General features: G+C 47.2%; 5 protein-coding genes across 5 annotated transcripts in view; 1 reads left to right on the forward strand and 4 right to left on the reverse strand.

The window, feature by feature from the left end:
• Window positions 1–3258: 3258 nt before the first annotated feature.
• Window positions 3259–5425, reverse strand: LOC113217838 (cuticle protein 65-like). The gene is made up of 3 exons (XM_026437906.2): window positions 5303–5425; window positions 3902–4129; window positions 3259–3821 (listed from the first exon to the last, which is right to left on the reverse strand). Exons 1-3 carry the CDS (start codon window positions 5381–5383, stop codon window positions 3600–3602), a joined length of 531 nt encoding a protein of 176 aa, XP_026293691.1. The 5' UTR covers window positions 5384–5425; the 3' UTR covers window positions 3259–3599.
• Window positions 5426–9730: 4305 nt separating this feature from the next.
• On the reverse strand, window positions 9731–10528 carry LOC113217880 (uncharacterized). The gene is made up of 3 exons (XM_026437961.2): window positions 10381–10528; window positions 10096–10287; window positions 9731–9991 (listed from the first exon to the last, which is right to left on the reverse strand). The coding sequence occupies exons 1-3, from the start codon at window positions 10426–10428 to the stop codon at window positions 9779–9781; spliced, it is 453 nt and encodes a 150-aa protein (XP_026293746.1). The 5' UTR covers window positions 10429–10528; the 3' UTR covers window positions 9731–9778.
• Window positions 10529–15096: 4568 nt separating this feature from the next.
• On the forward strand, window positions 15097–17321 carry LOC113207950 (uncharacterized). The gene is made up of 4 exons (XM_026424725.2): window positions 15097–15193; window positions 15303–15553; window positions 15637–15891; window positions 15985–17321. The coding sequence occupies exons 2-4, from the start codon at window positions 15304–15306 to the stop codon at window positions 16956–16958; spliced, it is 1479 nt and encodes a 492-aa protein (XP_026280510.1). The 5' UTR covers window positions 15097–15193; window position 15303; the 3' UTR covers window positions 16959–17321.
• A 704-nt stretch (window positions 17322–18025) lies between these two features.
• On the reverse strand, window positions 18026–20853 carry LOC127751374 (uncharacterized). The gene is made up of 4 exons (XM_052274854.1): window positions 20422–20853; window positions 20200–20329; window positions 19973–20113; window positions 18026–19878 (listed from the first exon to the last, which is right to left on the reverse strand). The coding sequence occupies exons 2-4, from the start codon at window positions 20284–20286 to the stop codon at window positions 18145–18147; spliced, it is 1962 nt and encodes a 653-aa protein (XP_052130814.1). The 5' UTR covers window positions 20287–20329; window positions 20422–20853; the 3' UTR covers window positions 18026–18144.
• Window positions 20854–23728: 2875 nt separating this feature from the next.
• Window positions 23729–25249, reverse strand: part of LOC113217878 (trypsin, alkaline C-like) — a 2768-nt gene continuing 1247 nt past the window's right edge. The window contains exons 3-6 of the mRNA XM_026437958.2: window positions 24722–24828; window positions 24320–24596; window positions 24059–24208; window positions 23729–23949 (exon numbers count right to left, since the gene is read on the reverse strand). Coding sequence (XP_026293743.1) covers window positions 23785–23949; window positions 24059–24208; window positions 24320–24596; window positions 24722–24828 — 699 coding nt within the window. The 3' untranslated portion in view covers window positions 23729–23784. The remainder of the gene's footprint in view (window positions 23950–24058; window positions 24209–24319; window positions 24597–24721; window positions 24829–25249) is intronic.

Here is a 25249-nt window from a genome sequence, read left to right on the forward strand (position 1 = left end):
GGGAGGGAGGGAGGGAGGGAGGGAGGGAGTGAGGGAGACGGATTTTCTGTCGCCGCCGAGTCAGACTCCTCCGTCCGCGGCTGAGTGCTCCGATCTAAATAATGCGTTCGCCGCCTGCTCACCACCCAGCCGCCCTTCTGCTGCTGCGAACCGGATTTCGCAAACGCCTTTTGCGCAGCGGTATCTCGGGCAGGACACGCAAATGTGCGCATGACTTATGAGCCGGCCTGGCCGGGGGCGCTTCACGCGGTGCCCCTGTCACACGCCTCGATCGAAAATAGCATCGCGAATAACTCGAGCGAGAACGTCACTCCAGCGGGTCAGTCTTTGTTGACTCAGAGCCCGGCCTTGAAAGACACTGCCTTTAATAGTAGTAGTAGTAGCAGCAGGAGTAGTAGCAGAGTACTAAAATGACATTCCAATGTAAACCGGCCGTTCGACCTCAAAGTGTGCCTGCGGTATGGCACTGTGGAGGCACTTATCCTTTTCATAAAAACTCCACCAATCATCTGACTCCGCCTTTCGCCCTGCTGCGCCCCAAACAGAAGGACCGCCGCGCCGGGCCGGGCGCACGCCTGCACCTCCGGTTGGCAATGCGGCTCCGAGCAGTGCGTCCACCCGACCATAAACTACAAGGGCAGAAGAGTGGAGCTGCAGCAACTCAGCACGGCGCCTAAGCAGACTCGGCAGCGGCCGCAGCCGCGGACCCGCGCGCGGACCGGACACTGGGCGCCGTCGGCGGGCCTAGACAGCTCCTTCAAACCTATAGTCGTATCAACACTGCACTGTAAATTGCTTACGTACAATAGGTTCGTGATGCAAACCAAAACGTTCGTAGCTTACGAAGGATTCTGAAGCGTTGTATTACAAACTAATTGTTCGCGAACAAATAGCTCGTAATGCAAACCGATTGTTCGTAAGACCCTGTCTAGCCTTACAAATAATCGCTTTGCAATACGAACAATTTCTTTGCAATACAAAGAACGAAAATTGTTTGTAACGTTGCAAAGTATTTAGTTCGTTAGCTTTTTACAGTGTGGGAAAATACCCTCGTTAACTTATATATTCTGTAATTATTTACAAAATATTCTGTAAATCCAAACCTTGCTCGTTGATAAATATCAAGTCGATGCGAGGTGATGATTGTAATTTTACAATTTTCAATTTTAAGTTGACGACACGCTTTATGGAAATTTTTTCTGTAAAACCAACTATTTTTCACAATGCAATACTTCTAGGATGCAACGCATAATGCAATTTTGCGCCCCTCTCCCTCTCGTAATAGGAGCCCTTTTCGTTTCTCCGCTTGAACAGTCAATTATTGTCGAGACTGGAACACAGAACCGACTTGCGCGCGAGAGATCGAAACCATCGGACGGCAATCTCGCGCGAAATCTCGTTACTCCTTGTTATTACTCTGACACAGCCAGCGCGCCGCGACCAGGTACCAGCAGCAGCGCTGCCGCTGGGTGGCGTCGAGAGAGCTCGCAAGTCCATGCGAACGCACGCAGCGTTTTGACAGGGAGGCCAGACGCCCCCCCCCCCCTCTCCCTCTCCTCTCCGCAATGGCACGCCTCGGCCACGCCGCCGTGCCAGCCTGGAGTGCGACACGGCACGACTCGGTCCACGAACGGCAATCGCCTGTTTGCTCCATTTAATATTGCTCCCACGATAGTGTCACGGTACAACAAAACTAACAGCCTCCCCACCCCTTTTCTCTCTCTGACCGTGTGATTACCGACTGCTCTATTGATTGTCCACGAGAGGCGGGGCTGAGTGAGTGGCTGTTCTCTCCAGGTACTTGAAGCGCCCTTCGGGTAGGCAACCCAACCTACACGAAGCTTGGTTAGTCACACTAGCGCAAGCGCACGCTCCCCCCCTTGTTTTCTTCATATTCTTGTGACAGTCACGTTACATACTTAAATCATCGCCTACTTTTTCTGTAAACAAACGAATAAACGAGCGCGCGACCGTAAAACTTAGAGGCTGTATGCTCGCAGAGACCGCATACGCTGGGGGCAATAACTCCCTTTTGATGTGTACACATGATTCCAGAAATCCTTGATTCCCAGTGATTCCCGTCCACCTATGTTTATTTCTTAGGTTTTCTAGTGGTGGAAAACGCTTATGTCGACTAATTTGAACGAGTTCCACTAAGGTCCCGCTTATTTTAAGCGATTTCTGTTGATTTTGATTAAATTTTCTACTGATGAATCCCAGGCAGGTGTACGCATGATTCCCGGAGTTATTGCCCCCATACGCATTAAGGGTCGCAGACTGAAAATCACTATCGAGTGCTACATCCGCTGTGCCACCGCAGCGGCATTTGATCAGTATGAATGGCTGCGCCGCAGGCTGCAGTGCACGTTGGGCTGACTACCCGCAGGCGCTACCGGGCGCCGCCGCCGTCACGGTCGCTTATCTCCGTGGCGTGCCAGACGACTTCGGTCCGGTGCAGAGCGAGCGAGCGAGAGCGAGAGAGAGAGAGAGAGAGAGAGAGAGAGATTGACTCGCACCTTGTTCCGTGCCGGGGCGCGGCGCGGTGCGGCGTACGCGCATTCCAGCCAAGGCCGCGCAAGGCCGTTCTTGTGGAGAGGAAAAGGGGGAGGGGAAGGGGGGGGGGGCGCTATCGGCTGGAGGTGGGGCGCCCTGTACATTTGATAAGGCGACTCCGGGATCCAGCGGCTTTGATGGCGAGCCGTGACTACACCCTCCCCCTCGGTGCGACAAAGTGATATCTGTTTGCTACGGGCTCGCGGACGTTGTTGAGCAGAGCTCTGGAGGAGCTGGGCAAGAGTTGGCTGTTGGCCAGGCGTTGGAAAGGGGACGGGTGGTGTACGGGGTGGGACGAGTGCCCGCCCTGTCGACTCTAGTGAGCCGCCTGGAAGATAGGCTCTTTGAGCTACAAAACCACTGTATGCAGGTAACCCACGGTTTATCTGCAAGCTAGGTGGATCTTACACCGGCCTCCCGCCCGGCCTCCGGCCCCCTGCTGTTGGCTGCATACTGCATACTTCGTCGGCTGATCCGCTTCCTAAGGCAACTTGCTCAACTCATCGGAGCAGCTTGGCGCCTTGGCCCAGCTACCCCCCCCCTTTCCCCCTCCGCTTCCCCCCGCGCTCTCAACAAAATATTGCGAAAGTTTTGTCGTCGCGTATTCGCAATAACATGTATGGGAATGTTTTTTTTTCTGGGCGGCTTTTTGTCTTGTGGGGAAGGACAAACGATGTATGAAAACAGAGAAAAACAAACAAGCAGTAAGGTTGTATTCACATTTGTTTAATTGACTCGCACTGGAATCTTCTCACACTCACGCACTCGTCACAATCACTCACACGGACGCACCTTCCGAACACACACAAGCATTCACGCATCTCGGACACATCCTATATGCACACAAGCACACAGATACGCTAGGAGGAACTCGGGGGACTTTGGCAAGCAGTGGGAACACAGTGGCGTCGACTCCCTGGGGGCTCGACAATAGGAACACAGATGCGCTTGAGTAGGGCGCACGGGCACGGTTGCGAGGCCGTTTGGGAGCCCGCCGCGGCCCTGTGGACGTCCTTCAGTGGCCGAGGCAGTGGCCGGCGGGCGGCTTACAGGTAGTGCGAGCCGTAGCCGTGGCCGTAGCCGAGGCCTCCTAGTCCGGCGCTGTAGCCGTGGCCGGCGTAGCCGAGTCCGCTGTACTCGTGGCCGTAGCCGTGTCCGTAGCCGAGGCCGTAGGCCGGGGCGGCGACGGCCAAGGGTGCGGCGGCCACGATCGGGGCCTTCACGATGGCGGGGGAGGCGTAGTGCACTGGGTACGCGGACTTGGAGATCTGCAGACCGCAAAGGTGAACATGTTTGAAATGATCAACGTAAGTTCTAGTACGCTCACGCCGTGCTTTCTCGCACGCACCTGGTAGCTGTTCTGGTAGGACGTCGCGACGGGAGCGATGGTCTTGACGACGGGCGCGGCCGCGTAGGCCAGCGGGGCAGCGTGACCGTAGCCCAGGGCGCCGCCGTAGTAGCTGCCACCGTAGCCGCCGCCGTAGCCGCCGTAGCCGCCGTAGCCGCCCAGGCCGCCGCCGTAGTGGTCGGCGACGTAGCCGGCGGAGGCCACGGCCAGCAGCGCGGACAGGACGATCTGCGGATGGTAATGGCCGTGCAGTCGTGCATCGTGCGCAGTGCGCTCCACCCGCCCGGCATATCGACACGCCCCCACAACCTTCCTCCGGCCCGCGGAGCCCGCGGCACGCCCGCGCAGCCCCGCGATGCTCAGCTAATCGTCGTCTGCTTAGATGCCCATGCAAATTGCTCGACCTCCAACGACGACGAGCTATCTATTCGAAAAAAACATATGTGGGATTGACCGTATATTGTGGGCACAATGTATGGCCACGAGCCTCACTTGGTCAATGTCAATTCTTTGGCTAATATGGGCAAACCTCGTCACACGTCGCACGCGCAAAGTGAAAAGTACCACCCTGGCTGCTACAGAAAATACAATGTTAAAAATTAAGTCGTAAAAGATCCTTTATTTCAATAATAAAATTTCAAGCGTTTCAAGCGATTTGACACCGTACAATTTATTTTCCCTTCGACGAGGTAGGCCGGTTAGCCTCTTGTTAAGAATTTTGAAAGGTAACAAGTTTGCATGAATGTTTGTTTCCCACTCGCTAACGGTAATGTACTTTTGCGTGCGTGTCGTGTCGCATACTTGTTCTTTACGTGCGGATTTGTGTACAAACGCGGGCGCGGGCATCATTCATCATTATGCATATTTTCGTACATTGATCCGTACGGGAAAATCAGTGCATACGACGACGATGCACGAGAAAGTGCGATCTCGGTCAGTGAACACGTCGCGTCAAGTGCACTCGACCACCCTCACGAAACGCGATAACACTCTTGACGTAAAGGCTCTTGTCGTGCTGACCTTATCAGCCAAGGAAGAGCACAAACTTGCACTTCAAGGGGCACTGTTAAAGCACGAGGGAGTTGACACAAACCGACTGAAAAAACCAGGAGGGATTAATTACGCGCGGGACAATGGAGTAAGGATTTAAATGTCGAACACATCTTGCACGTCAATGATTTCAAAGGTGACACGCATTACTTGAAATTTCACCATTTCAAATTGTAATTATACAACCAACAAACGTCACATGTAAATCTTTTCCGTAACCCTTTCAAGTATTTCTCGGAGTGCCCGAGCAAATAATGATGCTCACAAAAACGTGCATCGCTGCGCTGCGTCGCACCCTCCTTGCGGTAAAGCTGTCGCAGCCGATCGAGGGAGTGTTGCGACGGGACTCACCAGTGCGTTCATCTCGAGGTGGGTGTCGGGCTGCTGCTGCTGCTGGGTGCGGGCCGTGAGAGAGTGTGTGATGCCCGCCATGTTACCGTCTCCTTTTATACCTCCATAGAGGCTGGGCCGGGCTGCACCCGCCGCCACCGCCAGCCGCCCGCCAGGTCCTTGCCGGACCCCTCCGGGCCGCCGTCGTCACGGCAACGGGAAGACGCGCCGCGCCCCGCCATAGTCACTCCCGTCACTCCCACCCCCGCCGCCGCCGGCACACACACTCTGTGTTAAATCGCATGGATGCCGGACAATGCACATGCACGCGTGCGCCCCAGGGTCGGCACCACCGGCTGGGCGTCACAAACGTGATGAAACGGCCGATCGAGAGGAGGGAGAGGGAGAGGTCTCCTGCTGCTGGTCCCACCCTCCGGCGGCGAGCCAGAAACGTTCCCACCTACATTAAAAACGACGCAAAGGGCGATTTCGCGGGTCCAAATTTGTAACTATGATAGACAATAACAGTTCTTTGTACGTAAGGTCGGTATAACTTTTTATAGACAAATTTGCACCCGATAGAGATGCGTTGAATAGAACGCATCTTAGCTGAACACAAAATTGTGCTTTCCCATGTACAGAATATCCCCCCCCCCCTCCCGTTTTTTCCCTTCTGCCCATTATTGCAGATCGTGATTGGGATTTTAGCGCTGACAAAACTGCACACATGACGAGGCCGCCTTGTTTTGGTGCGGACACGTAACCTGTCGCAACGGAGTAGAGTTTGTCTTTTCGGGGCGCGGGCGCAGGTACTCCTTCCCTAGCCCCGCCACGCCACGCCCCGCGTGCGTACGTGATGTTCGCCTTCTTTGTGCGGGGCACCACCGCGGAGCGCTTGCGAGCCGAGCGCCACGCGAATACCGGGCGCGGTGTAGCCTCGCCTTTATACTTTTAGTCGCCCAAGGGGGCTATTGCCCGGGCACTGGCGCTCTTTAGACATACCTCAAGACAAGACTGTCTCTACCATAACGTAAAGTGCCCCGTCCTCCTTCGTCTCCCTGTAGCGCAGAGCCGCACGGGAGCTCGTGAGTGTGAAGCGGGAGTTGGGTCGCCACAATATTTGTACTTTTTACCCCTTCGTCTGGGGCAGTCTAGGGCACACGTAGAATGATCACTAATCTATTGGCTGGGGCCGCCCGCCTGCGACAACCGTCAGCCTTTGTGACTCATGGCTGTCGCTGCCACGGAGGCGTCAAGATCAGCTTGTCCCCCGCGGTGCAAAACGGATCGGCCGGGGGAGGGGGGGGAGGGGAACGGTCTCCGGCTGCCCCGCTGCCTAGCTCGGCTCGCCCTTCTTGCTCCCGGAAACGACCCGCCAAGACGCACGCGAAGGTCCCGGATCACACTACTGGAGTCTGCCGTGGAGCCGAAGGCGAGGCTGGGCAGCACTCCCTACATCATCGCCACGGGTACGATGCACCGCCGCCCAACCCACAATCAGGTCGCCTCCGGGCCGCCTCCGGGCCGCCTCCGGGCCGCCTCCGGGCCGCCTCCGGGCCGCCTCCGGGCCGCCTCCGGGCCGCCTCCGGGCCGCCTCCGGACCGCCTCCGGACCGCCTCCGGGCCGCCTCCGGGCCGCCTCCGGACCGCCTCCGGACCGCCTCCGGACCGCCTCCGGACCGCCTCCGGACCGCCTTCGGACCGCCTCCGGACCGCCTCCGGACCGCCTCCGGACCGCCTCCGGACCGCCTCCGGCTGGACGTAGGCATCGAACGGGACGATTCTATCTCATTGACATTGAAACCGAAATCACGGCGCGTTCGATAATACGAGGCGCGCTAATCAGGAGGAAAAGTCAAGGACCCGGCGAATGATGCACCTCCAGCAGCCAGCACGTGCCTGAGGTTCTTACACACACGAGGAAAAGAGGGTCTAGTCCTTGGAGGAAAAAGGGGGAAAAAAGGGAAGAAAATACCAGAATTTTGACAAAATCTCCCACTATTTGTGATAGGATTTTCTCAAAACCTTAAGTGTTTACCCCAAACTACACTGTAAAAAGAATTATCGTGATCTTACGACAAAAATTCAGTTAATTTTCTTTTACGAAAACTTTGTTTTAAACACGTTGAGTCCCACGTGACAACTGAAAACCTTTGAGTGAGGTGTCGTGCTCGAAATGAGTGAGGCAATTTTACCTCGCTCAATCAGAGCGATGACTATAAGGCTCACCCTTTTTAAGTCATATTCACCGAATTCTCACTCTGGAGTTAGATCTAACTCCATCGATTTCCCTGATCTCGCCCAATTGCAGGAGGAACCTCACTCTCATTGGGTGAGGACCGCAAATTATGACTAAAATTGAGTCAGGAGAGTAAGATTTTTTTGTGTGACTGATCTCACTCTCCTGAGAGTAAGATATCTGACTCTGGCATTTTCAGTGACCACAAAAATGTTCACAATAACACGTGATTTACACCTCCCCTGGGACTCAACGAGTTAACAAATTACGATTCATCGTTTTTTTTTACAAATTGCTTTGTAAAATCCAAAAAGCTTTCTAAAGAGCATGAACTTTGTATATATTTTGAAAAATTGTATGACTTGTGACTCAAAATGTTTCATTTTTTACGAAAAATATTTGTGAAAGTTTCGTAAATTGAAACTTACAAAATATTTTTGTGAATCTTTTTTACGAAGCATTTTGTAACAATTTTTGTCGTAAAAATTTACGAAAACAGTGTTCAGTGTAAACGTTACAGTGTAACGTTTCCTTTTACCTCAAAGAAAAAAATCAAACATATACCGTTTTTACAGTGCAGAGAGTGACTGCTTCAGCGACCAATCGGTTACTTGCTTCTATGCATAGTTGGCGACAAAATAAGTCACCAAAAACTAAAAGATGAATAAAATTAAATGAGACTCAGAAGTCAGTTTTTGTGTTTGTTACCCATCGTTGGGCAGGTTTGTAACATATCTTAGAACAGTAGGCCGACTCAAAAAGATAAAATTTGTGACAAGCAAATTATGGCCACAAAACCACGCGCTTTCTTAGGAATGATAAAATGCAAACTGATACGCCAGCATTTATAGCTTCTCGTTAAATATGTTAAAATGCACGGGTTCAGTTTTTCAGATAGCAAAAGTCACAGACGGAAAGGAGGGGTAGAGTTCCGTTTGGATCCATACCGCGATACCCCCGCCTCCAGCTTCCAGCCGCCAGCTCCACCGGTGCAGTGCCAGTGGCGCTTTCTGACGGCAGCCCACCGGCGGCGTTACCCCACGTCGGAGTACAGCGTCAGCGACGGCAAGCGCAAACGCTGGAAATGCTGAGGAATGAAATCATTCTTTTACTTACTACCGCTATTGTGGTTAACTGATTCAAAAAGTGCGTCGGTCATCTGCCGTGAAGACATTGACAATAAAAAGCTCGTAGCGCCTGATAGGTAGGCAACATCTTATCTGCAGTACATTCGTGTACTGCTGAGTGGCCTACCCCGAGCCTCACAGGCGCTGAGTTCTCGTAATGCTAAATCTGAATGATCGAGTCAATCTGCTAAGTAACTGATGTCTGCTAAGTAACTGATGTACTTTCTAGACGGTCCCTACGTACCATACTAGGGGAGAGTGGGGCACATGGGTCCGTTTCTTTACTTTCTGCTCCCAATGCTTCATGTGACGAGCTCAGACATTATTTTCCTTTGTGAAGTTTTAGTTTGGTCCTTCCTTTACCCCAGAAAAGTGGCCGCAACACCTTTCTGTAGGTACAGACTGAGAAAAACCAAAACCCGCAGAGGCATGCTCGTGGACCAATGTGCCCCTCCCCGGGGCACATTGGGCCGACATGCATGGGGCACATTAGGCCGAGCTAAAAAGAAATGCTGCAAACAACCTCCGTTTTATCCCGAACACCATTAGGGTGTCTAAGTGTTATTCTACAAAGAAAATGCCCAGAGGAGACATTTCGAAAAATTGTGGTTAACCGAAAATTCGTGTTTTGTACCTCTTAATAAATGGTACTTGTGGGGTGAACACGTTTTAATTTTGCCTGATTTTGAGATTAAAAAATATTTAACGCCTCGCCAATCCGATGGTTCACAGTGAACTTTGTCAAACCTTTCAGAAAATCAGTCAGGGTGGTAATGGCTTCTTGCATAGTTTGAGTCAGGTCACTGCGATTGCTCTATCCTCGTGAAACTTGATGGTGGACCAATGTGCCCCAAGGTCCAATGTGCAACCCTACTGTGCTGCAGGAGTCGCTGTAACTTACAGTATACATCGATTTTACGAATAACACCTAACATCTCGAGAACCGCTAACTAAGAACGTGGGCAACTTTTACCCAACTCCTCCTATTTTTTGATTATTACTCCAACTCTGCTTTGGGCAGGTCAAAAATAGTCCGATGGCATGAATACCAAGCAAGGGGAAAGAGGGTCGAGAAACTGGACGGTTTTCAGACAAGATCTTTATTTTGATGCGAAATTATTCATTTGTCTACTTAAGCCTTCTTGGGGTGCTGGCCCTGGCCAAGCTTGGGAGGCTGACCCTGGGGGGCAAGCTTCTGGTTGACGAAGTTGACAGCCTTATCAAAGGCAGCTCCTGCCTTCTGCTTGAGGAGGGCGGCGATCTTGGGAGCCTTCTCCTGCCACTTCTGGCCGAACTTCTTGGTCAGATCGTGGATGTGGGGAACGACCTTCTCCTTCCACTCACCCTGAAGAAAACGAAAGCGAATTTAAAGAAACATCGGAGGGAACGGTGATAGAGTTGGTTTGCCATGCCGTCGCCAATATAATAGGACACTGGTTTTGTTCTAACCTGGAGCTTCGCCTTCTCCTGACCAGCCCACTGCTTGAGCTGGGCCTCCTTCTGGTGCAGCCAAGCCTTCAGATGACCTCCTGCGGGGGCTGGACCCTTGCCCTTAGGTCCAGCGGGACCCTTCGGTCCAACGTGGCCATGGGGTCCAGCGTGACCCTTGGGGGGTGGTGGGGGAGCGCCAGCGGAAACAACCTGCAATTGCAATGTGTGTTACATTAGCACACTAGCTCGTGGGAGGATCCTGTGATCCAGCCAAGGTGGAAGAATAACAGAGTTTAAACTTACCGCGGCGACGGCGAAGAGGGTGAGGACTGCGATGCTGAGGCGGGCCATGGCGATGGATTGGTACCTTCTGACCGTCTACCTCGGTCTTATATAGGCCGATTTTCGAGTAACCGATGCACGAGGCAGGTGCACGATGACTGGTCGACTGAGTGCTGATCGTGAGGGTCGTGCTTGTTCTTAGAAACGAGTAAAAAATATATTAGAAGCAACATTTGCCATATTCTTTAGAAGATGGTACGTTAGTCTCAGCATAGCTGAAGCTCAAGTTACCATTGTTGCAGTCTAAACCACGTTAATTTCAAATTGCGCCAGTTAAAGCAGGTCACTTGATGCTTAAGAATGGTGTTTGCGCCATATTTTTTGCGAGTATACGTTCCGTTTTAAATGACGAGGAAAAAAAATAAAATGGCTCGAATAAAGATATCTGCTGATGTACTGACACTGTGAAAATAGTCGTAAGTTTACGGGAAAATTTCCCATGATGTGAGTTCGTAAAATTACAATTTGAAATTGTAAAATTACAATCACTTCGTTTCGACTCGGAATTCAACGAGGAGCAAAACTGGTCCGTCGTAAATTAACAACATTATTTTCTAATTCCAAATTACAAGAAATGTCTTAACTTTACGAGGACATTTTTCACAGTGAAGGTTAAGAACTTATATCAATAACATAGGCGTGATTGCTGATAACTATCTCTTTAAGGAGAAAGGTTGGTCGATGGGCTGTGACCGCTGTTTTTTTTTTCTTTTAGCAGAAGACGATACCCAATGTTTTGTTTAAATCCACAGATAATATGTTATATGTATCAATCACTAGTACTGTTATAGCTCCGTCGCTCCATCCGCTCAAGCGTTATTTGGCACTGTTGCTCACTGTGAAAAATATCCTCGTAAATTTACGACATTTGTTGTAATTTTGATTTACAACATGAGTCGTAAATTTACAACATCCCATTCATGCTCGTCGGTCAATTCTAAGTCGATAGGGAGTGCTTAAAAATTTACTTTTTCAATTTACAATTTAAATTGTAATTTTACGACTTTCACCATGGAAAATTTTCCTGTAACCCTTACGACTATTTTTCACAGTGCTAAGCGACTCGCGTCCCGCTCCTTACTTTTCTCCCTGTGCTTTGCGTGGCCCACCGCTCGACTCGTCCGGCGCTTGCACAATACGCACACCCTATTACACCGAAGCCTGGAGCTCGTAGCACCGGGAACTTTCAAATTTCGACCGAAATACCGGTCGGCGCGCCTGTGCATGGCTTTCCTCTGGAGTGACACGGTGAGACTAATAAACTAAGTGTGCAACACTTGCTCCACATTTGTAATTGTGCAGCTGGAAGTTGAATACTTGTAAGTGTGCAACAACTGTAAGTTGAATACTTGTAAGTGTGCAACTGCAAGTTGAACACTTCCCGCACAGTATTTGTACAATCTAAGGAAGTGTTAAACAAAAGAGTTGCACACTTAGAAGTGCACAACTACCGGGTTGACCACTTGCATGATAGCTTCTACAGAAAATATATGATTTTTTGCTTGACGTGTTTAGGAATAGAAATAAAATTATGTAGATGTGGGTTTTAGATTTTGTAATATGCCTGCTTAAATCAACTAAAATATAATGAAACAAGACCTGATCATTACACACACATCATTTGCTTTACGATACAGCCTTGGTTGAATTTTTTTCTGTCTCGCTTAAACATTTGGAGGCGTCGAATGACAGGGGTTTATATTTTCTGTGTTAGATACAAATCAGAGAATAATTATTGTAGCGTGACTTATTCCTGTTTCAAGGACTTTTCAATCCGAATTTTAACACATCCGGATGGGCTCGTGTCCTCAGTGAGAAATGAGAACGTGGATTCAACGGCGAACCGACGTCGAAAAATCGAAAAGATGTGGATCGAATCGTCGAATCGACAACGAATCGTTATCAAAGAAGACTCATTATGCACTGAGGTTGTTACATTTCTAGGAGTATATATTCTCAATCCATTATGACTGAGCGAGAGCATGCTCTATTTAGGCACAGTACCAAATGTGCCAGGAACTGAGACGTGTGACATGTGCCGAAAGCAGCTTGTAGGACTCTTCTTGATTCGCTTACGCTTTGACAAGGCAGCTATATCGAAAGACGTTTTCTCTCTCTCTCCCGCCTGGTCAACGAGTGTCAACTTTAGTCGGCGGTTGTAATTAGTCTGACAGCGACGTAACTGATAACACAAAGCCCTGCGTTTGGGTGTCGATGTCCCTGTCCTGCGATCCGCGTTGGCCCGTCTGGTCACGCAAGGGTCAGCGTCCATCAGGAGGCTTGATCGGTGCAGCCGCACAACACGGCGATGACTGGTGCCAGAGAAACAGGACCCATTTTGAGAGCAAATTATTGACCATTTACACTACCGCCAGCCTGTACGAAGCAAATGGTAAGCAGACTGGTATGAAAGCAGGTAAGGCGTACGGATCGATATTTAGACCGGAATGATCAGGTGGCTGGCTCACGGCACGGCGCCCACTTTCGTACCTGTCAGCTCGTGGGTTTGCCTACATCCTCGCTGGTCATGGCTCCTTAAAGCCCCGTGCGAGTAGACAACCCACCCGCACGCGCGCATGCGGTACAGTATGATTACAAAAGTATACGGAGTGAGTGAGCTACCTGGTACATAAATGAATGGGAAAGGGCAATTTTGGGAATAAGGAAAGTTTGCGTACCGCGGCCGCGGCTATGGCCCAAATTGTACGATTACATAATTTTATATTTCCTGGCTTAAAGGGGCCCTCTGTCTCCTTTTGAACCAGGAAAAACATGTGAAATGAAAGCACACATCGCTTAAATTACGGAATCCAGCAATGCGTCATTATCTGCCTGGCGCCCTCTTTATTGCCATCATTGTTAGCTACAAGACAGACGGAAAAAGACAAGTACGTAATCTAAACCTATTTTATGCAACCCAAATACTGTTTTCTATTTAGTATCTCTTCTACTAACATTTGTACTTTCACTGATATATAAAGTGTGCAACTGACACACACTTTAAGGTGTTTAACACCGTGTAGCACACTTCTATGTGTGCAACACGAGTTTGAATAGTTGGAAGTGTTCAACAGGTGTGTTGCACACTTTTAAATGTTTAACCTGACCGACGAGCACTAAAGCTCAACGCTCAAGTTAAACACTAAAAAGTGTGCAACACACCTGTTGAACACTTCCAACTATTCAAAACTTATGTTGCACACATAGAAGTGTGCTACACGGTGTTAAACACCTTAAAGTGTGTGTCAGTTGCACACTTTATATATCAGTGTTGTTTAACTCAACATCCAGAGCCATTCAACGGAGCTAGTCATCAGACCATTGTCTGCGGAGCGGTGCTCTGGGCTGAAAGGCTTAGCCTTAACGTTGGCCAATGCGTCGCTTCGTATGGACGGAAGGACCAGTGTTGTCATGGACATTGACACTGTTTTCAGCCGACCGGCCAACTCTCTAAAGAGGGTACGCATCACAAAATGAACGCTAAAATCACTAATATAGGGGTAAGGAAGGAAATGTCAATCAAGAATCGATCTTGAAAGCAGATGATACAAATGTAAGAATAGGTATGTTTTCTAATTTTCTCCCTATTAAGGTGTGATTTGTTTATGGCTGCTTGTTACTTGCAATCTTGTTATTCGGTGTACTAGCGGCGTAGAGGAGGAGACAAGGGGCGAGCACAGGCACAGTGGCCGGGCCGGTTGCCCAATTGTTGGGCAAGGGTAGGGCCTGCTCGTATTGTTAGGTAGGGGTAGCGCCCAACGCGACACTTAGCCAAACAGACTCGGTCCCCCAGCGCCAAGGAAATTGTTTTCTGGTCTACGCTTGGTTCTCTGTACAAATCGAGAGATATTCTTCATGTTTCTTCAAAATATTTTTAAGGTATCATCTGCTAAGAAATACTGTACTTTTATTTTAAAGTAGTCTTCTGTGGTAATGCTTTAGTTAATTTTACTTAACGCCATGGGAAATTTTCACTCCCTTGACAAAACAATGCATGTACTTGCGATAGGTAGACTAGACAAGTTAGGCAACTTTTGGTTCCACCAGTGTATATTGGGTCAAGTCCTCGGTCTCAACTTCGTGTCTGCTGTTCTGAACAGCTCAAACATTACGTGTCATGTCATGATGCATACAGAGCAAGGTGAAAGGATTTCATGAAAGCGGCAGGATTTCAGATCAGGTCTTTATTACGTTACGACATTTATTTGCCAATGCCGCCCTTTGGCTTAGGGGGCTGAGCCTGGGGGGCAAGCTTCTGATTGACGAAATTGACAGCCTTTTCGTAGGCAGCTCCGGCCATGAGAGAAGGGCGCCCTGGAGAAGAAGCAAACCCGGGGTAAAAGGGTACACCGATCACTTTCTCAGCACCTCACGGCCGCAAATGGAAGCGCACGTAGCTGCGAGTGATACCGCCGTGATCGCGAAGTTGCGCTGCGTTGCTACATACCAATCTCGTTGGGGTCGGTTCAATTTTAACGGAGCGCCAAGCGCCTCAAGCCGCCAGAGAGCCGCGGCGGGACCGGCGGCCCGCCTGCCTGCCAGCGGCGGCCCGGGCGGGCGGCGCGCTGGCTGCCAGCTCGGCGCGCGGCGGCCGCTCGCGGCCCACAGAGCATGCGCATTTGCCTGCTTCCCCCACTCTCGCCCCACCGCGCCGCGCCGCGCCGCGCCCATCCCGTCCCTCATGCTCGGACCACAACAAACCGTGCAGGGCGTTTGACCAGGGCCCAAGGGCCGGAAATTTTCACGTTTTCGTGCGTTGGGTTAGAATTACAAGGTAAATATGAGTCACTGTTTAATGGTACAGCTGTCCCTTTCCTTATCTATTACGAATGTTTCGTTGTCTGGGTCTATTAATGAGTATATTTCCGTTATAATTTCTGTAGAATGGACCTGTTCTCGGACGAGAATGGTAACGACGTCTCATTCTCATTCAAAGACCTGCCTGCTGGATGTGCCTCTACTCCCAAAAGACCAAGAGAAAGGCCAAGTACCAACTCTGCTCCTTCCAAAAGACTAAAGCCTGCAGCTTTAACTAATACTACCGCCAGCCTTGTGTGTCAGATATGTGGGAAAACATATGTCCTTCAGTTCTATTACCAGAAACACCTCCAAACTCATCAGCCCTCATCGTCTGGTATGTTTAATTTCTCTTTTTGAAAATATTTTAGAGGCAAATTATTCTGCAACTTATTTCTCTATTCTTTTCTATTCTTTTAGATGTGTCTCAGGTTTCTCTTGCTGTTGATCAAAGTTCACTCATCCAACTCAATGATAGTGATCTCTCAATTATTAATTTTAATAATAAACCGCAAAAGAAGCAAACATTTAAAGTGCCAGCTGTCCCAAAAAAAGATAAAGTTTCTAAAAAGAATGAGAGTAAGAAGAAGACAGAGCTTATATGCACTTATTGCCTCAAGAAATATATTTGTTCTAGATCTTTCAAAACACACATGAGAAATCATGTTGTCCAAGGTAACTCTTTTTGGCAATGTGTGCTTTAAGTTAATTTGAGTTTTATTGTTGCCACCTTCTTTTTAGAACTAACGTAATAATTTTATGTTGCAGCCGCTGCTTCTCGGTTTCCTGACAGAGAGGAAATTTTAGGAAATGTTTCCGACATATGTTCTGCTGCACTAACGGAGGTTGCTAACAGTCCAAGTTTTGGTCCAAGTGGAGCAGTATTTAAGCAGTTAATAGGACATGTAGTTGGTCTGCCTGCAGAAGACTTGCATAAATTCTCTACTTTAATTTGTACAGAATTAATATGTGATGTATGTAAACAGAAGACCATGTTGCCATCACCACTGATGATCAGCCTGTTTGATAAGATGGAAGAAATAGTATCAGATGACAGTCTTTGTGAAGAATATTTAAGTGTGTTGGGATTAGATAGTTTTGAAATTGATGCTCAATCACAGTTTTTAATGGAATTCATGTTAAATTTCACTTTGGAAATATTTAAATTTATTTCATCAACATACAGATCCAAGTTTACTTGCAGCAGACAGAGAAATTTTGTGCTTGACCAAGATGACAAGCAGGTTGTGTATTATATTGCTGGTTCGATTATGAGGGGATACCTAAAAATGGCAAGGAGGCATAAAGAAAACCTTAAGTGGCAAAAAATAGAAAGTGTTTTGAGGTGTAAAGTTTTGTGCGAGAAACCTGTTGGGGAAATTGATGCTGAATGGACAGCAGAGTTAGACAGGGGTGGACTTCTCTACATTCAGCAGTCAGTCCAAGAATTTTTCAAGAAAGTGTGTTTAGTTGTGTTTGCGTGTGAGAAAAGGGATGGAAGTATTGACTATGATGATGTTATTGCCAAAGTGAGTAACTGTGATATCAGTGTGGACTGGGACAATATTATTAAAGATTCACTTTCTGAAGAAGTCTCTATTAGTCTTATGAATGATGTGATAACATGTTTTAGTAGAACTTGTGGTCGGGGTGTTGCCAAAAGACGTCTAAATTTCTTGCGGCAGAAACCTGTCATTAGCATGGCAACAAGAGTGTCTGTTGCACGTCGCAAGAAGGCATAAGAGGGCCAAGTGTTTTCATTGTTTCACTCCTTTTGTAGTATGTGATTTTCCTACCATTAGTGTGTTTGAACAAGTGTTAATTTAGTTCATGTTAATCGGTTAACAAAACTCTAGATATTTAATTTTTTATCTTCCAAAGACAATTTAGTTCATGTTAATCGATTAACTCTAGATATGTAATTTTTTATTTTCCAAAGACAAGTGTGATTACAGTATCAATACTTTTGATTTAGTGACTTTGAGCTTTAACTTTGAGAATTTTATTTAGTAAATGTGTCAAGTGTATTATCTATGTGCCATATGTTGACAAGACATTGAAAAATTAATAAATAGTAAAAGAATATGACAGTGACAAAGCAGCTTTATTTCATAAGATTATTTCATCACAAATTTAGTACCTCTCACACATTTCCTCTTAGCAAGAGGCTCAGTGGTTACTTCCACTACACAGCCATCCTCCCCAGAATTTCCCTTTCTTTTTTTCATGCCAAGGTGACCAAAGACATGGAGTGCACGGATCTTGTTCAGTGCTTGAAGTAAGTTTGGATTATTACTCCCTCCTTGACCAGCCCTAATTTTACTGAAGTGTTGTTCCAATGGATCCTGATTGAAAATTCTAGCATTTATGAACTTCACTCCTTCTTGAAGTAAGAAATTAACTAACGGCTTAAATGCTTTTGTAGTCATTCGGATGCCATCTATAGTTTGCTTACTCAGTTGACGTCTTCCAATTGGTGTGTCATTCTCCGGGGAAGTTTCACCTTCAATTTCACTAATATCCCCATCTTGGAGTGCAGCAGTTGAAGACAAATCAATATTAGTGGCTGTTGTGGAGATTGGATTTGCAGCATCATTTTCCCAATCCTCTAAATATTTTAAAAAATTGTCCAGAACTTGAAAGCGCTCCTCTTTATTTGTTAAAGTATATGGAGCAAGATTCTCATTCCTCACTCGCTTTCCAATACTTGAATGGGCTCCGTTTAAGCAATCAAACCAGTCGTTCACTAATTCAATAAATGTTGCTGTTTCTGAAGCGTCTGCCCAACCTTGACTACGAAGATCCTTGCACACTGTTTTACTGAGAACTTCTGCGGCAAACTTGACCTTCATACGTGCATAACTGTCAGGGTAAACATTCATAGCATTAAGCTTGTATGATTTTCTTAGAGTTTTGCCCTGCTTTAGGTTATATAGTAAAATCCCAACTAATTCTCTTCCCATTTTTCACCATCCTTCTCCGGCTTTTCAACTTGTCCCATCTTGAATTCAACATACAGTTCCTGATGGTCTTGAGCAAATGGGGCACATCAGAAATGAAAAATAGTTTTCTTCCTCTTGCACACTTGTTCCAAGTACAATAAACAATATCATTTGGATCTTGATCTGTATCACATGCCTTATGTTTTTTAATAAATGCTCTGTTAGTAGAAGATCCATCGCACACAAAAGCAACAACAGCAATACCACTTCTTTCCAGCGCTCCTATTACTTTCCATGTCCATGCATACATTTGTGTGGCTGACAAGTTAGCAGAGGCATAAGTAGCAACAACTTCCTTCTGACCATTACTGACACCTTTGACCATGTACACCATTATTTTGGAGGCCATCACTGGGTCCAACTCTTTTTCAGGGTTGTCCAGGTGACCTTCCAGGTTCCTGATTTCAGAATCAATGTCATCCAAGGAGGTAAAGCCCAATAATTTACCAGAAAATTTTTGGAAGACCAGATTTTGTGAAATATACATTTCATCAGCCATCAAAATGTGATATTTTTTGTGCTTCTCTGGTAATTTTGTGGTAGGATTAATTTCTTCACATAACTTTGTCACTCTAGCAGATAATTTCTCAATAACTACAGCATCAATGCCCTCTTTGATGCGGTTGGCATGAGAATATTCAAATAATGTACGGGATGAGGGAAGTTTCACCATTCCCGTGTCACGAAGTAGTTCATAGGCTGAAGGTGATGTTAAATGGATAGCCAGTGCTAATCTCAACATAGTTGGATGCCATCTCATGCTGGAAGACTTTTCTACTTGAGAAGCTTTAATTTGCTGCTGCATGAATATAGACTGAGCTGGAGTCATTTTACTATCATTCAATATTTCACTAAGTGCATCTGACATTGATTGTTCCACTTTAACGCCTTCTTTCTTGATCAAAACTTCCATTTTAGAGTGAAGACGACCAATCCTTTTCCTTGCCTTTTCAAGCTCTTGTCGCTGTTCTTGTAACTTGTTTAACATTTGACTTTCAGTCAGAAATTTGTTGGCAGTGTTGGCCTTACGGGTTTCCATAGCAGCTGCTGCAGTCCTCCTCTTCAGCGGTTTACCTAGCTTAGAACACTCTGAGCAACGCCACTTTTTGTTACTAACTAGTCTAAGACAGGCATGAGACCTAAAAGTTTCTGAGTATCTACACTCTCTATAAGGGTTACTATCTTTCTCACCATAGGGGCAAGTAGGCCAAGCCACCTGGTATTTCTCATCATCATATCCAGGACAAATTTCCATTTTACGAACATTATTCACAATGGTTATAACTCGATCTACAAAGTAATCCACAGTACTGCCATCCAACGGTAAAGGTGGTAAGGTGCCAGTTAAGTACGGATCAATGCTCAAGGGGTTACAATGAACAAAGAAATTCACGTCACCATTATGAGTAAATTCTAAACTACGCTGAATGGACACATTATTCTGAGCAGAAATCAATACTACTCTAATTACATTGTCATTATCTGCTTGAAGACACAGCCATCGGTGTGGCAAAAACAATTCAATTTTGTGCTTGATCTCTAACAAAAGCTCTTCATTTAGGACAGCAGGTTCAGGAACAGATGCTCTGCCTTCAAATTTGGGCTTGGATCCAATTGGAGAAGCATAAACATGATCTATTTTTACTGACTCAAAGCACACCTGTAGCAAATAATACATTAAAAAATAGGTTAGTTATGCTCCAAAGATATGGCATATAATCAATGGACGTACGATGTTGTTTCAGTTTTATTACCTCCTTTTTTGAATTGTCAATGGAGATATTGGGAGGTTTGTTCTCACTGGCCTGTTCATCTTCAATTGACTCAAATACTGGCTCAGAATCATGTAGCAGGTCTGCTGATGGTGACGAGTCTGGTACAACATGTTGAGATTCCTGAAAAATATACATATTTTAAGAGCTAAATTTCATAGCGATATTGACCTGCATGGCCATTCCATCTCATTCGAAAAGAAACTAACCTCAGAATTTATTTTGGACGTTTTAGGCGTCCTATACGTATCACCTTTCCTTCTCGAAAGCTTTTTCCTAGACGCAACTCTCCCCATTTTTGAAGCAGGACCATTCGCAGAAGGATTAAAATACGAGCTACTGAATGACAGAGAACAGAAAATCGTTATTCAATTGTGTCTCTCAATGATGCACCTTGGAATGTCGATCTAAACCAGTTATTTCATACGTACATTTACAGAAAACACAACCGACATTGAAGATTGTTGTGGTCCGAGCATGAGGGACGGGATGGGCGCGGCGCGGCGCGGCGCGGCGCGGCGCGGTGGGGCGAGAGTGGGGGAAGCAGGCAAATGCGCATGCTCTGTGGGCCGCGAGCGGCCGCCGCGCGCCGAGCTGGCAGCCAGCGCGCCGCCCGCCCGGGCCGCCGCTGGCAGGCAGGCGGGCCGCCGGTCCCGCCGCGGCTCTCTGGCGGCTTGAGGCGCTTGGCGCTCCGTTAAAATTGAACCGACCCCAACGAGATTGGTATGTAGCAACGCAGCGCAACTTCGCGATCACGGCGGTATCACTCGCAGCTACGTGCGCTTCCATTTGCGGCCGTGAGGTGCTGAGAAAGTGATCGGTGTACCCTTTTACCCCGGGTTTGCTTCTTCTCCAGGGCGCCCTTCTCTCATGCTCCGGCCTTCTGCTTGAGGAGGGCGGCGATCTTGGGAGCCTTCTCCTGCCACTTCTGGCCGAACTTCTGGGTCAGCTCATGGATCTGGGGAACGACCTTCTCCTTCCATTGACCCTGAAAAAAGCGAAAGCAAACGTAAAGAAACCTTGAAAGTAACACCGAAAGAGGTGGCTTGCTAAACCGTCGCCAAAATAATAGGACACTGGTTTTGTTCGAACCTGGAGCTTGTCCTTCTCCTGACCAGCCCACTGCTTGAGCTGGGCCTCCTTCTGGTGCAGCCAAGCCTTTAGATGACCTCCTGCGGGGGGTCCGGCGGGACCCTTGGGGGGTGCTGGGGGAGCGCCAGCGGAAACAACCTGGAATGTGTGTTTCATTAGCACATTAGCTTGTGGGAATAATGTATAGCCGAGCTGGGAGAACATGCGGGTTAAACTTACCGCGGCGACGGCGAAGAGGGCGAGGACTGCGATGCTAAGGCGGGCCATGGCGATGGATTGGTACCTTCTGCCCGTCCACCTCTGTCTTATATAGGACGATACTCGAACAGACAGTGCACGATGCACGTGTGTCACGAAATGTCGTAAACGAGGGATTGATGCGTGGCCGTGAGGGTTGTATCAAAGCTTGATCGTTAGTTGAAGTTGTACCGCGTGTAATATAGACAAATAGTTAAGATACCCGGTACCCGGCGTATCATATGGACACTGTAGTTTTGCGGGTTTGCACACAATTCCTGCACCGTAGGGGCCATACTGCCTAATCAGCAGTACCACAAACTATTTTTTTGTTGGTGTTGTTGCATTTTTTTGTGTACACCTGGTTGACCACAAAGCTTGGTGGCTGAGCCAATATTCTTAAAATTTACTCCTGTAGTTGTAGTTCTCTTCTTGAATTCGCCCAGCAAAGTGGTTGAGCCACCAGTAGAGTACCGATTGTTGGCAGTAGTGTGCTGTGAAACAAGGGGAAGCCACCCGTTACGCACCTCCTTCCCCCTCCTACGCCACGCTGTATGGTATGGCTGATATACACGACGATATCGGTATGTTTAAATTCTGATAAAATAATTATGTGCACTGTAAATATAAAAGGGCAGTAGTTTTGTTTCTAAAAAGGCAACGTTTTCGTGCAAATTCGGAAAAGATGCAATTTCCGAACTCATTGCATCCTTTCTGGGTGTGCACATAAACACCATTTTTTTGACAGACTTTCCCCTTTACATTTAGAGTGTTTTGTAGGCTTCTTTGAACGCACATGACTATGGTTCTTGTGGCCTGAGCGAGTGTGCAACACCCGGTACGGTCATTTATTTGCATAGTTTTACTCAGGAACTGAATTCTGTACCAAGAAAGTTTGCGTTCGTATAATTTTCTTGCGACAAAGAACTGTCCGAACGTATTTTGTTAAATTTTGCTACGCATATAATGCGAATTTTTTTTTCGTGTTTTGCTACTATACGCTAGATTGAAATAGTTGCTGATGCTATTCATTTTTTCAGCTTTCAGTGTGGAAAGTAGAGTGCGCAGAGGCTGTCTCGAGCAACACTTGCAGTCACCCCATGGAGTGGAACTTTTCTACTAACGTATGCGGGATGTTGACATTACCGGTTATGCCCTGGACGCCCATTTTAAAGTCGCTGGTGCCGCCATTCAATTGCCCCCTACAGGCCGTGAGTAGTAACTAAATCTCATTAACTAAAAGCAACAAAGAACGTGAGCTACGAATGGCGCACACAATAAAGACTTTGTTGGAATTCTATGGAAATTTAAACTTAGACACGTTTGGGATTTCCCAGTGAACTTTGTCTGCGTGACATTTATATTGTTTTAAGCTGCAATAGTCTTTAAGGGAGTGAAGTGTCGATTACATTGGTACAACAAGTGTTTAACTTTGCACGTCAAATAGTGTTTAAGTTTAAGTGTGCATTTTCTAGACAGTTTGTGCTGTCTAACTAGGTTATACGTCAATTGGTGTTTAAACTTTCGACACTTCCGAAAAGTCTCGCAGCTGCACATCACATGCTTCCTATTGAAGGCATAGAACTGTATGTGCCAAAGTGTGCAAAATTTAAACGTTTACAAAACGTCTAAAATTTGCACACCATGTAATGTGCAAAATCATAACTTGCACACGTTGGTGTGCAAATTGTGCACACTTGTTTTACCAGTGTACTTGAAATTGGAGGGACACTGGAAGAGTGCTAAGCTAAGTACACCCTGAAGATACTCTGGGTTTCATTCGGAGAACTAGGATTACAGGTATACACCCTGACCTGACAGTGTCCCATCCCGAAGTGTGTCTTGGTGTTCAAGATGAATACACTGATGAACTAAGTGTGCAACTTCCCACACAGAAGGGGTACAATCTAAGTAATTGTTCCAACTAAGCAGTTGCACACTTGCAAGTGTACAACTATGGAGTTAAACACTTGCTCGTGTAAAACGATGGAGTTTAATAATTGGAAGTAACCAACTTGCAGTTGCGCACTTACAACTGCAAATGAGTTGCACACTTGGTTTATCTGTGAAGCTTAGCGGTTCGGAGGCCCACCAATGTAACGAAGTTGGTGCAGAAATGCATAGTGACCTCTAGTTGCCAGTTATTGTTGTCGGTTAGAACAAATTGTGTTCGTTGGGCTTTATTTTCTGCAAGTTTTTAACTTAAATTTCTTTTTGAAATTCCAGGGCAACTATTCCGGTCACAATATTAAATTTGATACAGGTGTTGTGAAAGCATTTGGAGGTCAGAGCATACGAGAAGGAGTTGTTCATGTTGTGAAAGGCACAATTTTCGACCAAGAAAATCGCCCCTTCGCCTGTTTGCAGGTCACCGTGGATATCATACGGATAAAAAAGAACTAACAGTGATTGATCAACACATTTAAGTCTTTTATTTATGGCCCATTAGTAAAAAAATGCGTTGTTTAAATATTCGAGTTGGTTTTCTCACGGATAAAGCTACGAATTTCAGAGTTAGCCACGTCCGTGACGACGTTAGGTACAAATCCAACACAGGTTCCCCAGGAAATGATTCCAGCCACGGCGTTGTCGTTCTTATCTCTTTTGTAAACAGGGCCACCAGAATCTCCCTGGAAAAAAAATGTTCAGACATACCGAGGAAGTGCAAGTAACGACGGCTGTTGCTATCGAACGACAAAATTTTTCACTGCCATTTGAAGCTGGGAAACAACTACTCACGAAACAGTCTGCATTCGAGCGGACTTCGGTGCATGTAAACCGTGGAAACACAGTCTCGTTAAGTAATTTTTGAATCCGCTGGTTGCATAGAGGCTGCGGCACGACACTGAACAAACCACGACGAAGCTGCTTGGGTTCGGGGCCATCGTACTATTTACAGAGGAAAGAGAATAGTAAATGGGAAATCAGCAAACAGTATACGATGTAAATGGAAAAGGAAGTAGTCGAAGCAAAATTCTGCCTTCATCGGCACCACTTTACCTTGAGTACGCCCCATCCAACAGCAATGACCTTCACTCCCTGGGCGAGTTGCTGATTCAACGGTATGAGCTTGGCAGCCTGGACATTACCCCCAAATTTGAGGGGCGTCGCCAGTCTGATCACCCCAATATCGTAGTCCAGGTACGTACCACCGCGGCTCGCCGCGTAAACCTTATACTTGGGGTGCGTCCAAAACTGCGCCACGTTGTACAAAGAGCCGCCCTCTTCAAGGAGTGACGTGCCGACACGAATCCGCATTAGGTTTGGGGTCTTGTAGCTGCAGAGGGAATAAAGAAGACACCGTGGCGTTTCACAAATACGTCTTGAGTCTACATCCACGTCCGAAAAGGAAAACGTGGGGAAAGCTTCGTAGCGCGGAGCCACACGCCGCCTTCTACTTACTCCACCAGGCAGTGTGCAGCTGTGATTAAGTGGAGGCTGTCAACAATTACAGATCCGCACTCCTGCGAAAATGAAGCTGAAAGGTTGTCCCGAGCTTCGAATGCTGCCTGCAAGAGAGATTGCCAAACCGTTTTAAGAATCTAAAACATACCAGATGGATAATCACGTGGATAATTATTTAACCCCGTCCACTTGTGCGGTTGTACTGCATGCCAGAACTAAGAGGAACAAAACCGAATACAGAGAGCAGTGGTGGGGCGGGAGAGCGGAGGAGGCCACTGGACATCCGCTCGCCCGCTACCACCACCGCTAGACTGGCACTTAAAAATCACTTTTTACATATTTAAAGGTCTTAGGGTCAGACTTTGTTTCTTTCGATGAAAAAAAAAATCTATTTTTTTCGGAGACCGATCGGACACGTTTTAGTGCTGCCGCAACGGCCCTGAAGTTGATTTATTTTAAATAACGACACTAAGTCACATAAACGTTAATAACTACCCTCCCCGATGTCCGATCGACGTCTGATTT

This window comes from Frankliniella occidentalis, unplaced genomic scaffold (genome assembly GCF_000697945.3).
Source record: "Frankliniella occidentalis isolate FOCC.00 unplaced genomic scaffold, Focc_3.1 Scaffold454, whole genome shotgun sequence".
Taxonomy (NCBI): Eukaryota; Metazoa; Arthropoda; class Insecta; order Thysanoptera; family Thripidae; genus Frankliniella; species Frankliniella occidentalis.

Bases quoted from the DNA above. Each gene is read 5' to 3' on its own strand.
- LOC113207950 (XM_026424725.2), top strand. From the start codon at position 15,304: ATGGACCTGTTCTCGGACGAGAATGGTAACGACGTCTCATTCTCATTC. The intron at 15,554-15,636 runs GTATGTTTAATT...CTATTCTTTTAG, and splicing joins TCATCAGCCCTCATCGTCTG to ATGTGTCTCAGGTTTCTCTT. The intron at 15,892-15,984 runs GTAACTCTTTTT...TTTATGTTGCAG, and splicing joins GAGAAATCATGTTGTCCAAG to CCGCTGCTTCTCGGTTTCCT.
- LOC113217838 (XM_026437906.2), bottom strand. From the start codon at position 5,383: ATGGCGGGCATCACACACTCTCTCACGGCCCGCACCCAGCAGCAGCAG. The intron at 4,130-5,302 runs GTGAGTCCCGTC...TACCATCCGCAG, and splicing joins ACCTCGAGATGAACGCACTG to ATCGTCCTGTCCGCGCTGCT. The intron at 3,822-3,901 runs GTGCGTGCGAGA...TGCGGTCTGCAG, and splicing joins CCTACCAGAACAGCTACCAG to ATCTCCAAGTCCGCGTACCC.
- LOC113217880 (XM_026437961.2), bottom strand. From the start codon at position 10,428: ATGGCCCGCCTCAGCATCGCAGTCCTCACCCTCTTCGCCGTCGCCGCG. The intron at 10,288-10,380 runs GTAAGTTTAAAC...TTGCAATTGCAG, and splicing joins CCCTCTTCGCCGTCGCCGCG to GTTGTTTCCGCTGGCGCTCC. The intron at 9,992-10,095 runs GTTAGAACAAAA...CGTTTTCTTCAG, and splicing joins AGGAGAAGGCGAAGCTCCAG to GGTGAGTGGAAGGAGAAGGT.
- LOC127751374 (XM_052274854.1), bottom strand. From the start codon at position 20,286: ATGGGGAGAGTTGCGTCTAGGAAAAAGCTTTCGAGAAGGAAAGGTGAT. The intron at 20,114-20,199 runs GTTAGTTTCTTT...TATATTTTTCAG, and splicing joins CGTCCAAAATAAATTCTGAG to GAATCTCAACATGTTGTACC. The intron at 19,879-19,972 runs GTAATAAAACTG...TATTTGCTACAG, and splicing joins TTGACAATTCAAAAAAGGAG to GTGTGCTTTGAGTCAGTAAA.